This window comes from Macadamia integrifolia, chromosome 7, assembly GCF_013358625.1.
Source record: "Macadamia integrifolia cultivar HAES 741 chromosome 7, SCU_Mint_v3, whole genome shotgun sequence".
In the NCBI taxonomy this organism is placed as follows: Eukaryota; Viridiplantae; Streptophyta; class Magnoliopsida; order Proteales; family Proteaceae; genus Macadamia; species Macadamia integrifolia.
This window is the reverse complement of record NC_056563.1, coordinates 1,173,767-1,189,935: the sequence shown is the minus strand read 5'-3', so window position 1 is coordinate 1,189,935 and position 16,169 is coordinate 1,173,767. Positions and strand designations below refer to the sequence as shown.

At 41.6% G+C, this 16,169-nt stretch overlaps 1 protein-coding gene across 1 annotated transcript in view; it reads right to left on the bottom strand.

Annotated features, from left to right (window-relative positions):
- LOC122084265 (dihydropyrimidinase-like) overlaps positions 1-16,169 on the bottom strand; it is a 60,376-nt gene that overhangs the window by 20,322 nt on the left and 23,885 nt on the right. The window contains exons 7-12 of the mRNA XM_042652370.1: positions 14,590-14,668; positions 14,363-14,468; positions 9,181-9,268; positions 9,035-9,075; positions 8,882-8,934; positions 8,122-8,278 (exon numbers count right to left, since the gene is read on the bottom strand). Of these exons, the coding sequence (XP_042508304.1) occupies positions 8,122-8,278; positions 8,882-8,934; positions 9,035-9,075; positions 9,181-9,268; positions 14,363-14,468; positions 14,590-14,668 (524 nt within the window). The remainder of the gene's footprint in view (positions 1-8,121; positions 8,279-8,881; positions 8,935-9,034; positions 9,076-9,180; positions 9,269-14,362; positions 14,469-14,589; positions 14,669-16,169) is intronic.

The following is a 16,169-nucleotide window of genomic DNA, read 5'->3' as shown; positions in this document are numbered from 1 at the left end:
CCCCCCCCCCCCTTTTTCCTCTTGTATATTTTCTCTTTGGTATTGAATTTATTTATTCACCCAAAAAAAGATGTCGTCAACGTAAACAAGGAATTCTTCTGATGCAAGGACAAAGTAACTGTGTCATAACCCCTAAATCCAGAATCCCTGAGCAGAAATAAAACGAGAATAAAGAGATTTTCTGTATCTTACAAAAGGTCAACCTGATGAGGACAGAACTCTGGTCAAGCGTTCCTGTTAAGGTGGTGAACAAACACTCAAAACCTGGTCAAGATCCAACAGCTGGATTTGGAGTTAACGCACCGATATGAAAATAGAAAGCTTCCAAAAACAGATTTAAAAAAGCAGTTGATATTAGCAATAGATCTCAGAAATTAGGAACTAAACAAATAAAAACTTCCAAAATAGAAGCTGATGCTGGATTTAGAAACCATGCTGATCAAAAAAAGAAACAACCAGAATAGAAACTGTAAAATGATGACATAATCTTCAGAATCCCAGAAATAGTACATGCAGAGCACTACCGAATCAGTAAATGATATCAAGAAGAAGATCTCAGAACCTGTGAACAACCAGAATCGATGGACAGTTCTGAAACAGGGGGAAAAAATCCAATGGAAATTCATCCAACAGATTTGTGACCAAATAAACAAAAAGATTCAGAAAAGAAACTGATCTTACCAACCGTAGGATATAGGAATCAAGAAGCTAACCTTTGTTGACCGAGAAGAAGAAAACAAAGATAGAATAGGCCTCTCACCTAACTGTGGAGAAGGAATCTGTTATGGACCTTGGAAGAACTCAACCCCATAAACCGGCTTGCAAGGTGAGGAATCCAAGACCATTTCAACCCACATCAAATCTCTTTCGAAACCAATGTGGGATCAGCCCCTCATATGACTGATAAGGGATCGTTACATACCACCATGCTTCCGAATCGACGTCCACGGTGGCCCACTCTTGGATTAGGTAGCCCTTTCTTAGCGGCTCCACTTTGCTTCAAGGTATCTTTATCTAGCGGCAGAAAGCCCTTTCCTAGTGCTTCACACCAGGTCACCTCTTGCGCGTGAGGGTTGGGACCAAGAATTGGCTCCTTTGATACCACTGTACGAGCCTTGGAAGAACTCAACCCCATAAACAGGCTCACAAGGTGAGGGAATCCAATACCATATCAACCCACATCAAATCTCTTTCAAAACCGATGTGAGATCAGCCCCCTATATGACTGATATGGGATCATAACATCCACCAACTCTAGCCTTGGCATCCCACCAAGGTTTCCCCATTGCATCCAATAGTAGAGCAGTTTTGAATCCCACAAAACCATGCTCCGTTTCTCACAGAATTCACAAGTTCAAGGCTAAATTATTTCTCAAGTCAATGGTAGTGGGTACAATCCCCTACTCATTGTTTATAACTTCAACTAATTAAGGAAAATAGGAAACCCCTATGTATGGCAGGGAGAATCGCTTACAACTAAAATCTTCTTTAAAATAGAAACTATTCTCAAACCTTGACAAAATAAATTTTTTTTTTTTTTGGTGAATAAATAATTCATTACCAAGCGAAGAAGGAAAAGATTACAGCCCCTAGAAAGGGTAGGGGGAAGAAAACAGAACTATCTCAGAGGGTATTACTATTCCAGATGGTGGAGCTGGGGAGCTCCCAGGAGTTTACAATATGAAAATTTCTGGGGGAGGGATTACAAGTGGAAGAATTCCAATAGATTTTTGCTTTGACATCAAAGAAGATGGAGCCCCAAATCTTCTCAAGCGGGCAGGAGTTGGAGGTCCATTTCCTATGATTTCTTTCCATCCAAATCTGGTTTATTGTAGCGCAGAAAGCCAGTCTTCCTACTATATCACCGATAGACTTTCCCTGAAAATCCACTCCCTTTGAAAGGGAAGGATTCTCCTTTTGTCTGTCCAACATTTGTCAAGGATCCCTTTCTAGATGGATGAAGAGATGGTGCAAGCAAAGAAGAGGTGCTCTATAGTCTCCATCTCATTGCCACATAGGATACACATAGGGTCAACTTGAATGTCTCTCTGCAGAAGGAAATGATTTGTGGGCAAAGAGTTAGTAAACACTCTCCAAGCCGTGAAACTCTGGCGGGGGATGTGATGCTTGAACCATATGAGACGATGCCATGGAGAAGTCGGGCCCTGAGTCCTGACACTCTCCCAAGCATCCTTGGAAGAGAAGAGCTTAGAAGAAGAAGGCATCCATAAAGTAGTGTCCTGGCTTTGCTGATGGGATGTGAGATGACCGGCAAAGGGTTCCATATATTCGTAAGAGGTGTCAAAGAATGGGCCGGGGGAGACCAGTTGCCTGAAGAGAGAATATCAGCCACAGGGGCAAACTTGGAGAGGCCTGAGTTATAAATTCTTCTAGTGCTTATAGTGTGGTAAAGAATTCCTTTGGGGTGCCAAGGGTCAAGCCAAAAGTAAGCATTGGCTATATTGCCGATCTGGGAGGAGCAGGCTGAAGATATAGAGGGCTGCATAGCAATGATTTTCTGCCACACCCATGAGGTACCTGCCAGAATTTTTACAATCCAAAAAGAATCCGATCTAAGGGGATTCGAGTAAACCCATTCGACCTATATACTCCTCTTCTTCTTAGAGATGATCTTCCAAGCCAACTTAATGATACTAGCCAGATTAACATCCTTGATCTTTCCCAAACCAAGCCCCCCTTCTGCTTTAGGAAGGCAAACTGCAGCCCAGCTGATAGGGCGAATAAATCTAGAACAATCGGTTCCTTTCCAAAGGAAAGAGGAAAAAATGGACTCCAACTTGGAAATGATGGATTCCGCCAAGCCATAAATACCCGACTAGTAAATGTAAGAAGCTTGGAGAACTGATGTAATGAGCTCAAGACAACCTGCAAAGGATAGAAGCTTTCCTTTCCAGAGCTGGAGGCGCTTCCTAATAAAATCAAGCATAGGAGTACAATGATGGGTAGAGAGCTTAGATGGAATGAGGGGGAGATCAAGATACTCCACTGGAAGGTGCCCAATGCAGAAACAAGTTTGCTCCAGCAGGGATGCTCTGGCGGTCTTAGATATCCCATCCAAGAAGATAAGAGATTTTGCCAGATTGACATGGAGCCCAGACATCACAGCAAAATGAGACAGGCATAGCATGATGCTTCCAGGAGAAGAAGGATCAGCTTTGGAGAAGATCATCAAGTCATCAGCAAAAGCAAGGTGAGTAAGCTTCATAGCCTTGCACTTAAGGATGGCAAAGATGAGGTGCATGTCAGTAGCCGCTTGCAGACTTCTAGAAAGAGCTTCCATGGCGAGGCAGAAGATGTATGGAGAGAGGGGGCATCCCTGCCTAATACCTACAGAAGAAGAGAAGTAGCCAGCTGGACTTCCATTCACCAACTCTGAGAATTGGGGGGAAGCAATGCATTGATAAATCTAATTAGTGAAAACTGGGGAAAATCCCATGCTGTTGAAGACCAAGACAATGTAATCACATCTCAGAGAATCAAAGGCCTTAAGGATGTCTATCTTCATAAGGATAACTGAGGAGTGGGATTTTCAGTCAAAACCTCTAACAATTTCATGGCAAAGGAGGATATTATCCCCAATGCTTCTCCTTGGGATGAAGGTCGATCGATTGTTGCTAACAAGGGAGTCAACCACAAGCTTGATTCTATTAACAAGGATTTTAGCTATAAATTTATAGAGGAGATTACATAGAGAAATTGGCCTAAAATCCTTCATCTCATTAACTACCTCTTTCTTCGGAATGAGGCAAAGAAAAGTGTGGCTACCCCTTTGATTTGGTTAGGCTTGAAGAAGAAGCTTTTGATTGCTTTTATCATGTCCACATTGATGAGATTCCAAGAGGATGAAAACAAGCCCATGCTAAATCCGTCAGGATCCAGGGCTTTGCTTGCCTTGTGGGAGAGGATGGCCGAAGTGATCTCTTCCTCAGTGGGGAAAGCCATAAGAGGACCTGATAAGCTGCAAGGGATGAAATCGTTTAAGAGACCCGCAGGGATGAAAGGGGGAGGGGCTGGATCCATCCTAAATAGGTTCTTGAAGAAGTCAACAGTGACACCTTTTATCTCATCCACTTTGTGCACCTGATTGCCATCCAGAGTAGTCAACTTGGTGATAGAGTTGAGATTATTTCTTGCTTTCACCGATATGTGAAAATAGGCAGTGTTTGAATCCCTAAGCTCTAACCAATTAATCTTAGATTTTTGTCTCATGAAACTCTCTTCTTGAGCAAGGAGGGTAGATAGGTTAGCCGCCTCAATCTTTTCTTCATTTTCCAAAGAGAGATTGATATGATTGAACTGCAACTGAATCTGGATGGAGGAATGCATTCATTAGCTTGAGAAGAAATATTCCCGAAGGAGTTAGTATTCCAGGGCCTTGAGGGCAATTTTGACATTCTTTAACCTTCTAGCCTTGGCAATAAGAGGAGAGGAGAAGGCTTGGACGAGCTTAGCCTAAGCTTCCCTAACAATGGAGGGGTAGTTAGGGTGGGATGCCCACATATCAAAAAATTTAAAGGTTTAGGCCCAAAGGAGGTGTAGGGCTGGATTAGGAGGGAGATGGGGCTATGGTCCGAGATGTCAGGGGTTTCAAAAGTTGCATGGGAGGAGGGGAAATAAGTAAGCCATGCTTCATTAACCAGGACTCTGTCTAGCTTGCAAGTGATGTGGGCCTGGCCCGATCGTTTGTTGTTCCAAGAGAATTTTATCCTAGACCATCTAAGGTCTTCAACAGCAATATCATCAATACAAGAATTTAGAGAGTTCATATTAACACTGTCCAGGGGGCCCCTTCCTTGCTTCTCATGGGAGAATCTAATTACATTAAAGTCCCCCCAAATTCCCTAGGGAAGACTTCCAATCTGGTTGGCAATGTGCCTAAGGCCATTCCAAAGGATGTCCCTATCCGCCACTCTGTTAGAGACATAAATAGAAGTGAGGAAAAGGGTGGAGCTGTAAGTAATATCAGAAATAGATAAATAGAGGAATTGGGTGGAGTAGGAAATGAGTGTAACATTTAATTTTGAACTGTCTCATATGAAGCAAATACGTCCATTAGGGTAGGCAGAGTGGTTGGACAGAAATTGCCTGCCTGGAGCAATGTTGGAGACAATTTTGCTCATGTTAGATTCTTTAACATGAGTTTCCAGAAGACAACAAAAGGAAGGCTTGAGCTCTTTGATGAGCGACCTTGCAGCAGCATGCTTAGAAGGGGAGTTGAGACCCCTGGAATTCCATACAATGCCTTGGGACATTAGGCACAATCAGAAGAGGGCAACAAATGCTCCCGAGGAGCGGGGCAAGGGAGCAGGGGGCAGGCCAAGATCTACTTCGCCTCTAATAGCAGCGAGGAGTAGTTGGGTGAGAGATCGCAGGGGCAAGAGGAGTCGGATATAACAGGTTCGGAGGAGCACCAGGCTTCCGTCTGCCTTTTTTCTGATTACGCTTGGAATTGGTAGGGAGGGAGAGGTTGTCAAGCAAGGAAGAAGAGGCAGTGGTGTTGTGGGTCAAACTATTATCCAAACCCAAGTCCGTAGGAGACTAGGTTTGGGTCGAGGGCTGGCAAAAAGAGTTGTGGGTCTAAGAAATGTTAGGAGGTTCAAAAGGGGGGTTCAAGTGGATGGGCTCAGTAATGGCCTCAGCCAGGCTAGAGGCCCTCACGATTAAAGGCCCAGAGATGAGAGACACATCAGCAGGGGCAGTATGAGACAAAGGGCTTGTGACAGGAGCACATGCTTCCTCCAAAAAAGCCAGGGGGTGTTGCTGAGGACTTCTGTTAAAGGGGGAGAAAGAGACCTTTTTGAGGACGTCGTCTTCGAAGTCTTCTTCATCGGTGAAGGAGAGGTCTCGGAGCAAGACTCGTCAGAGTCTGAGAGGCTAACATCAGTAGAGGAGTCCGAAGTACCAGAAGAGGAATCAACAGAAGGGGAACTACCATCGAAGCTTTTTGAGGAATCATCTGAACCACAGACTGCAGACCTAGCAAGGGGAGATTGCACGTCACCATCAATTGATCCTTCAAGCAATCGAGGATCAACAAAGCTTCGGTCGCGTCTTCCAAGGCAGCAAATCTATTGTGACCAGCATGCAAGGACCGAGCCATGTTTGGAGGATTTCCGACGATGGAAGGCGCCTGGGCAACGACAACATGCGAAGCAGGTTTTCTTCTTCGATTCCTCCCTCTTCCTCTTGCCGGTGGTCGGAAAAAAGATCCACGACCATTCTCAATCATCAGGGATCGATCATGTCAGTTGATGGGGCCAATAAGATCATCGGTGTGAGAGTCATCCAAGGGGGCAGGGGAAGCCTTCTTCAAGCATGCCCTAGTGTCATGCCCAAATACTTTGCAAACAAGGCATTAGGGGGGCTTCTAGTTATAATGGACTGATTGCTAGAAGGAGAAATCTTCACCCTCATGGACAGAGATGGAGTGAAAAGCGTCTACAGCAACAACCTCAACACATATTCGTGTGAAGGCAAGGCGATCTTTTCTATTAGTTATGGCATCGGAGCACACAGGGGTTCCCAGAACCGAACCAACGGCACTTCATCCTAACACTAGAATTGCAGGGGCAATCCAGGGAGGGAGACCCAGATGGGGATGGTGGAGAAATCAACTCGATTGAGAAGCAGATGGCAGTGCCAAGCGATTGTTTCAAGAGGGACGTCTTGACAAGGTGGAAGGGAGGACGCTTTCCTAACAAGTGTCCAACGAGGGAGTTATTCCATTAGGATGCTTCAGAGCCCAGAAGGCCCTTGGGGAAAACAGCAACAAGCGATTCCCCAAGCTTGGTTGGAGGGGCATAGTGCAGAGATAGGTTATCAGCATGAGGGGAGAAAGAGTGTTTGAAGTGGGAGTTCCAAGGGACACCAAGGGGGGAGGCTAACGGTGAAGAAGGTGGTGTAGGAGAGGGAACAATGGTAGGGATAGCAGTCTCTGGCAAGGGGGAGCACCAGTTGAAAGGTCGGCCATTGGTTCAGGCAAGAGACTCCATCGGTACATAATGGTTGTCAGATGGGGAGGGTCCATCCCACACTCCCATCAACTCGGAAACCGATGTTGTCAAAAACTGCTGTCCTTCAGAAGCTGGTTATAACTTATTTACTGTTGTGTTTCGAAATCTTCCCTCTTGGGTCAGTTGAATAAAGGCACAGAGCTCCTTGAACTTTGTATAGTAAGAAGAAGGATTGGGGCTTTCACAATTTTAAAAAGGCATTTCTTCGAATGAGTTTAAAAGAGACCTGGTCAAGAATCTACTGCTATTGTGTTGGAGGTTGGAAAGAAGCTTGGCCCATAACTCTTGACAAAATAGAAACTATATACTTAACTCTGTGTAGAACTTAAATCCCTAATATTTGGGCTTATAGAATTGGCCCACCACAATAGTAAACCTAAAATTATTAAACCCATGGCCTATATAACCCATTGGACACCAAAAATTAAACATATCAGTCCATTCTTGGTCCAGCTTGATGGCCTGGTTCGCTGCTGACTTTTTGTTCTTTTGAACAACACTTTTCTTGAATCCTGATCTACTCATATATCTATGCAGATTTTTCATCCTCTGTCCAACATTAGAGGTCTTGATGTGAGATCCACAAGCTCTAGGAAATTCCTACATCAATTTTCTCATACAGAATAGGCACCACTGCTACCAGAGTTTTGGTGCCAAAGGGACTGCTGATTTTCTTCTGCTTGGAAAATAAATTATTTTGAGTAGTAAATTGATAATGAAAGCCTCAGCCACTCTATTAAAGTCTTAATGTCTTCGACAAATATTATCAGTCCCAGCACGATTGCTTTATGGTTGCTACTGACTGGGAAATAAAAAACAGATAAAGATGGATGCAGTACAAGTTAGGTGAAAAATTAAAACAATATGGTCTATTGTGGTCAATCGTTTCTTTGGAAGTCATTTAAACTGGTCTATGTTCTCCTATATTAGGTCTCATTGATCTAAATTGTGTAACAGCTCAAAAGCAAGCATTGTAAAGAGGGTTTCAAATTTCTAAATCACAACTTTGTCTCAAAAATGTGATTCATGGTGAACTTCTGTAATTTGAGCAGATGATTAGATATTAAATTGTCATGACAAGGATTACCTTCCCTTTGCGTCCTTCATAGACATTTGTATCTGATCTTGAGTGGTGAGTAGCTGCAGTTATCTCGAAGCTTGAATTTGGGTTGAGTACGATTATATCCGCATCAGATCCAGGAAGTATTGCTCCCTTTCTTGGATATATGTTAAAAATCCGAGCACTGCAAATTGTTCATTAGACACATACTTCTATTCAGAGTAGATTCTTCTTCTTAAATTCAATAACAAAATAGCATCACTTAGACTACCACTTGGACTTGTTTCATACACAGAAAGAAGATATGAACTCATCTACCATGCAAGAAATCATCTTCTTTCCCAATTCAAAGGTCAGAATTTAATTCATTAAAACAAAGTGGTGCAAGAGAAAAAAGAATGGGTATACAGGCCTGTAAGTAATCATATGTCAGCTTTCATACTCTGCATTGCTATGTCCAATCTTCCTCTAACCAACCACCTGGCAGGTGCACAGGAGAGTTCTAAACATGGTGGGACCCCCCTATGAGACCTCATATCCCAAAAGTCAAGCCACTGTATGATCCTAAATTCTAAGAGGGCAATTTTTTTTTTAAATGTGCATGTGTGTTTTGTGCCTTGGGGGAGGGAGTTGGGAATATTGACAGGACCAAAAAGTGTATGTATTTGAAGGTCAATCATTTTCTGACTCATTTTCATGCTGTTTGATTACACCATATCATCTGATATAAGCTCTCTAGTAACTTCACAAGCATAGCATTATATATGAGAAGGACGACACAGATTACCACTCGGTGCTCGTTATTCGCGCATAATCAGTAACAGATATTTGGCCAGACTCCTGCATCAAAATAAATTATGTGAAGAAGATTAGCTTTCCAATTTCAGCCACTTGGTTTACATGGTCATACAGTCATACTTAAAAAAAAAATGCAGCTTACCACCATTGTTTCCCAGACGAGATGCATCCTTTCTTCAATACCTAGGAAACTCAAACATATTCACAAATTTTGAAGAGTCGACAATCAGCATGCCTGAGCAGGAAGTTGAAAAACTAGTATAGTCAGAGGCCACAAAATGAGATTACCATTGACACCATTTGGAATTTTTCGGAAGTCATCAATACCGGAAGCTTTCTGTGTGGAGTTGAATGTACAATGATCAGTTCCTACAAGCTGAAAAGGGTAAAAAGTTCAAATCATCATATGAAATTTTCGTTAATACTGCTCCTATCCACCATCCTGAATTACAGTAGATAATAAATGATAAAACAGTTATGGAGATATAGCTACTTGGTGTAGATGAAGGACACAACCTATTAAAACAAGAACTGAGCAGGAAAACACCCAGACTGAATTCAAACTAGGCTGGGATTTTCCAACCTGAATCTAGAAATTGGGCATCCAAGTTGGGAACTTGGGATTGCAAGGTAAGTGATCACCTTAGGACAACAATTAGTAGTATATCCCCTTTGAGGATCACCATTCAGTGTTCGCTTTTCAATATGCATGACAATAACAATGCCGATGCTGATCAGTGGATGGATCTGCTGTGGAGGGTCAAATTGACGGAAGAAAAAGAGAAGAAGAGAGATCAATGGGTGTGTGTGTGTGTGTGTGTGTGAGAGAGAGAGAGAGAGAGAGAAGCGAGAGAGGAATCGCGGGGGAAAGAGAAGAGAGACAAAAGAGGCAACAACCTCTAATGGGTGGTCTGCTCCTAGTTCCCCTCCCCCCTTGCCAATCTCTAGTCTTCTCTCCTTCCATTCCTCCTGACCATAGGGGAAGGGAGGATAAGATCATCTAGCTCCCTTCCCCCACGGGATTCTTCATCTCTGCCTCCGCTTGGGAATACATTCACTCCAGAGGCCTTCTTGTGCCTTAGCGCAACATCATTTGGTTTAAAAGACACATTCCCCATCATAGTTTCACTGCCTGACGTGCTATCTCTAACTGCATTCCCACGCAGTCTTTCCTCATTTATCGCCACATTCAGGTCCCTCTGTCTTGCTGCCTTTGCTGGAATGGGACCAAAAGTGCGGATTACCTTTTTTTCTCCTGCCCCTTCTCCTTCTCTTTCTGGAAGAGAGTCCTTTCCTCCTGTTGGCATTCCAACAGGACTATTCTCCCCCTTTCTAGAGAATGGATTTGGGTTAATATGACCTTCGATGGGCCTAGCATCTGGGGCACTGTGGGAAAGCTTGCTTTTAGTGCAACCATTATCCACATTTGGACAGAGCGAAATCTTCAAAGATGGACTCCCAACTCCCACTCTTTTGACAGGATTTGGAAAACCATTTTTTTTTTATGTTAGCTCCAAACTTGGTTGCCTAAGCCATCGTCCAATTCATGATTCCCCAAGGAACAGGCTCATTGTTGTCTCCTGCGGCCTCCTTCCTCCATTCTCCCCCCATGATGTTTCCCTCTTTTTTCTTTTTTCTGGCCATCTGCCTTTGGTTGTAGGGTTTTTCTCTATTCTGTACCCCTCTCCCCTTGAGGGTTTGCCACTTTTTAGCCCTCCCTCCTTTGTATTTGTTTTTTCCTCTTGGTAAGGAATTCATTTATTCATCCAAAAAGAGAAAAAAAAAGAAAATCAACTAACTACATTCATCAAATCGTAGGGAGGCCACCAAGCCTTTACATTGCTTTATAGCGCTGGAAACAGAAATAAGAAGTAGCAAAAAAAAGTACTCCTAAACCTCCCCATCGATTAGCTAAAATGACTGTCCAAAATTGACTCAATCAATAATAAACTAATACAAATAGAAAAAGAAACTTCCTAAATCGTTGGCTACCTTTGGTAGTATCCTAAGTTAAGTCAATCATAAAGAAAGACACCCAAAAAATTAAGGAACTTAAAGACAAACCGTAAGGTAATAATAAGAGTCTTAGATAGATAAAGTACACTCTAAGAAATTAAAGAGAAAAAACTCCTAACAGCCACAATTGGGCCCCACAAGTGATCGGCAACTATCTAGTAAGATAACTTCCCATATAATTGCTAATGGGCACCACTAGTAATACAAACTACCTAATTAAAATACTAATTTTGTGTACTCCTTATGGATCTAAAATTTAGACCTTATAATTGAGTTCATTAAAAATAAAAACATTTAAAACAAAAGCCCATAAACATATACTATCAAAACAGACCCAAAATAAAAGATCAAGCCATGACCAATGGTGGTGATCATTATCCTGGATTAAATACTTGATACAAACTTAAAACAAATCAGAAATCCAATCAAAACTTCCTTCTTCAATATGTGATCATAGGAAGGATGATTAGTTTCACTGTTGGGTCAGGTGATGGAAGATTTTCAGGTGGGAATAATCACATCAATTTTAGGTGTCATATTACTTCAACAACAACAAGAACAACAACTCAGCATTGTTTCAACTAAATGGGGTCAGCTACATGGATCTTTGCCCTCTAATCAGCTCTATTTGACGTCATACTTGATACAAGGCCAAAGATATGCATGCCTTTCCTCGCCTCAAGTCCTCTATTCATGATGGGTACTTATTCTTTGGCACACGGCTTTGTATTCCAAACTCTTCCCTACGTCATCACATCATACATGAGTTACATGGAGGAGGATTGAGAGGGCATTTTGGGAAGGATAAGACTCTTACACAGGTGACAAATCGATATTATTGGCCATGCATTGCAAAGGATGTCGATCATGTGATCAAGAGATGCCGTGTATGTCAGTTGGCAAAAGGGGAAAAACAAAACACTGGTTTATACTCTCCACTACCCGTTCCTCATGCACCGTTGCTTGATGTCAGCATGGATTTTGTTCTTGGACTACCCCCTACTAGAGAACGATATGATTCCATTATGGTGGTTGTGGATCATTTCTCTAACATGACTCATTTCATACCTTGTCGCAAGACTTTTGATGTTTATCAGGTTGCAAAGCTATTCTTCAAGGAGGTAGTACGACTACATCTACCAGCTAGTATTGTGTCTGACCGTGATGTTAAGTTCATGAGTTACTTTTGGAAGACATTATGGTTGAAAACAAATACAAAGCTGAACTTTTCAACTGCACTTCATCCACAGACAGACAGATAGACAGAGGTGGTGAACAGTAGCTTGAGAAACTTGTTGAGGTGTTTGGTTCGAGATTATGAGAAGACATGGCCTTCCATCCTTGATATTGCAGAATTTGCCTACAACAACTTAGTGAATAGGACAACGGGTCGTACTCTTTTTGAGATCTTGCTTGGAGTTCAACCTAAGCGACCTATTGATCTTATGTCACTCCCACCCCAAGCTCAAGTTAGTATTGAGGCTGATGAGTTCTTGCGTCATATTACTAAGGGGCATGCCAACGTCCAACGACGTATTACCATGAACAATGAAGTGTACAAGGCTTCTGATGATCGTCACTGGCGTTTTGTGGAGTTCAAACCTGGAGACATGGTGATAATTCAAGTAAATCCTGAACAGTTTCAGACAAGTGCCATACTAAGCTACATCCACGGAAGATGGGTCCCTATAAGGTGTTGAGACGTATAATACCTAATGCTTATGTGTTTGAGTTGCCTGATGACATGACCATAAGCAACGTGTTTAATGTGGCTGATCTTCACCTTTATGTTGGGCACCATTCGGATGATGGAGACACGGAACAAATGTTGAGGCTGCCCCAACTGAAGCCACCTAATTCTGAAGTTATTGAAGATGTCTTGGATGAAAATTACAAGACTACCCGTCGTGTCACCGGCTATAACACTTTTCTTGTCAAGTGGAAGGGCCGTCCCCGTAGTGATTGTACTTGGATTCATGCTGATGACTTCAGGAGGCTTGATCCCGACTTATATGAGCGCTACATGTCCCTTGTCCATTCGTCGGAGACAAATTTTTTCAAGCCGGGGAGAATTGATGTAGTACCAAAGGTCTACACCAGAAGGAACAAAATGGTTGACTCAAGTGGCTAACTAGGTCGACCAGGTCTGGTTTAACGGCCCACGGTTTGGGCTACTGATGGTGTTATTAGTTACTTAATTAGTTCTAATTTAGTTTCTATTTTCAAGTCTTAAATTAGTTTCTAATTTCAGTCCTTGTTAGTTTCTAATTTCAGTTGTATACAATTTCCAGTTTTAGTAACTACATGTTAGTAGTTTAGTAAGTCAATAACTAGAAGCTTTTGAGCTTCTATCTTGTAAACACTACCCCCCATCATTATTATAAATAAAGGAGAGGGCACACTACAGCCCACGATTTTGTTTAATAAAAAAAAAACTTGATGCTGCTGCCACTAGCCTCCATGGAGGATTATTTGTATTTGATCAAGGAAGAAGGGTTTGGTGTCTGATCCAAGCCACTCCTTGAGGTGTGAAGTCCAGGAGGGTTCTACGTATCTTCTTCTTTTATTCTCAAGTTTATTTCAAGGGTTATTACTGTTCTGCAGACAAGGTATTTAAAACTTAACTCGGCCTAGAATCTCCTTATTTTTCACAATCGGGTTCTGTAATCTGAAGTACTTCCAGTCCTTGGTCTGAGCTGTGATTTTGATCGAGCTATCCACCCATTAAGGGCCTCCTTCGACCCAAATATCAGGTCATTCTGACCTGTGGTTATTGAGATATAAGAAATCTCATTCTTTTTGTCCTGTAGTGACTTTTTCTGGATAGGAATCAGAACCGATAGGCCTGGTTTGATTTTCCTGTTTCTGTGATCTTTTGTGACTGACTGTGACTTGTTACTGTCATATACCTGTTGCTGGTTAGTCCTATTTGGTATAATCTCTGCTTTCCGAAATTCCAGAATTCTGGGTTTGAAATTTCTGGTTTACAAGGACTGTTTGGCTCTTATTTCTGGACTGTTTGCTGTCTATTGTTGGGTGATTATTGGTTGTTCTTTGGTTTACAAGTTCTTGTTGTTTGGGTCTAGTTTGACTTTTCAAATCTATTCCTACATTACACTTACTGGATCAGTAGATCTTAATACAATTACATGGGAACAACAGTACTACTCAAGAATTTCAAGTGCAGTAAATAGTACATATTTGGTTAAATTATTGACATGACCAAGACAAAGTATAATCAAAACTTAATCTCGTCACTCAGGTGTTTAAGGAACAAAAATATCCTCACTATGACAAACAGTCTCAAACCAACTCAGAAAAGATGTCAAAACAAATTTAGAGGCTGCATTTGGAGGACATGATTGTTCACAAAGTTCATATCAAGCTTATCTGCAGAAGTGAGAGTTATAAGGATTACTGTAAAATCTATCTAGTGGATATATGAAAACTACACCTGCAAAACTCCTCTTGATAGGGCAGCTTGAAGAGCTTTATCATGTCCTGATTTCCTTATTGGAGGACTCATGACATACCTAAACATGAAAGAACACATGATTCTTCTTATCATATCCAAAGAATCGCGCCCGGGGGGGGGGGGGGGGGAAGGAAACGAAAGTGTGCCCAGAAAATGGTTCTTAACCTTCGCTGTACAATGGTGAAGTTCAAAGGCAAGTATCAAACAAACATGGACGCACAAGTAATGAAAATTTATCATCAAGTGCAAGTCCAGAAGCTATTGGTTCTCCGATAACCTTTTGGCCTGCAATTTGAAATAAAATGAATACCCAAAAAATGGTCAAAACCTGAAAGATGTACAACCATCAAATTCAAAGGCAAGTAACAAACTAAACAAACATGGACGCACAAGTAATGAAAATTTATCATCACCAAGCATTTCCCTCATCATAGATATAGTTTTTCAAGACAGAAATAATGGGCATGGATGTACCTGCAGGAGAGAGAGAGAGAGAGAGAGAGAGATTGTAAACCTGGAGAAGGGACAGTTTAAAGGCTAAATTGCTATGAAAAGAGGCCTCCACATGAGCCTCAATAGCAGGGGTGTTTCTAGTTGGTGTTTTCCTTTAAATTGACTTTTGATGGTTCTTTAATGATCAAGGTGATCATCTTGGTAATGAGTGCCCTATCAGCTGACCAGGTGGATCTGTGAGGGTTGGGTCCAATAGCATTGGACCTGGTTTGTAGGTGGAAATGACCGTAGGAAGTGTCCAGTCCTTGTGCCATCATTGCATCCTTTCATGTTCTATCCAGCTTTTTTTAGCCTTCCCTTTCCCTCTTGTGGCATGGGTCCTCTTTGAGTTTATACATCTCATGCTACAGATTTAAGGGGGAAAAACAGTGCAACTTTCTTCCTATGAAAAAAAGAGATTTCATTCTTTAAATTTCTACCACGTTGAATTTCCCCTGTATGTGTCAGATGCCGGAAACAAACAATTTAATTTTCAAATTAACTGACAGTTCATACTTAAAGTGCTCTGTTACACACCAAAAGCAATATGCACACCCTTGTTAGTTGTTACCTAATTTCTTTGTCCTTCACAGAAAATAAAAAAGGGTTTCCCCACAACTGTCAGCCATTGGAGAGCAGAATGAGTTATTTCCAGGATCTGAAAGCCACACTACTATGAAACAAGTTTTAGGGATTTTATCTTCTTTGTTGTACATATGAATTTTCCTTCAGTGCATGGAGTGAGGGATGAATAATCATTAAGACATCAGGATCTCTGAAAAATCATTTTTATTTATTGCTATACCTCTTCTTGCTGTTTCAAATAAAGATTTTACTTTAGCTAATTACTGAAATTTTCTTTAATATTCAAAATACTCAGTACTTACCTTAGTCAACCACAGTTCCAGTAGGCTGAATTTCAGGGTTAACAACTCCCATTTTATAATCTATTTGAGTGCAATTTGAAAAGTAAAAGATAGAATAGAATTACAAGCTCCTGTGAAAAAAATATAAGTACCAATAACTAAATAGAGACCTAGAGTAAATAAAACAAAGAATTTACACGGAAGTCTGAAAGGTTGATACACACTAAGGATTATTATTAGTGGACTCCTCCAATACCAGAAAGGGTAGAGGCTAACAAGGACTATGTCACGGAATGTGTAATGAATGCAGAGGATTTCCAATATGGTTTGGCCATGCCATCCTTCTACGTGGATAAAAAGAGGAGAATCCATGGACTTCCAAATATGCACCAATATTCTTCTTTAGCATAAACTATATAACAAAGAGA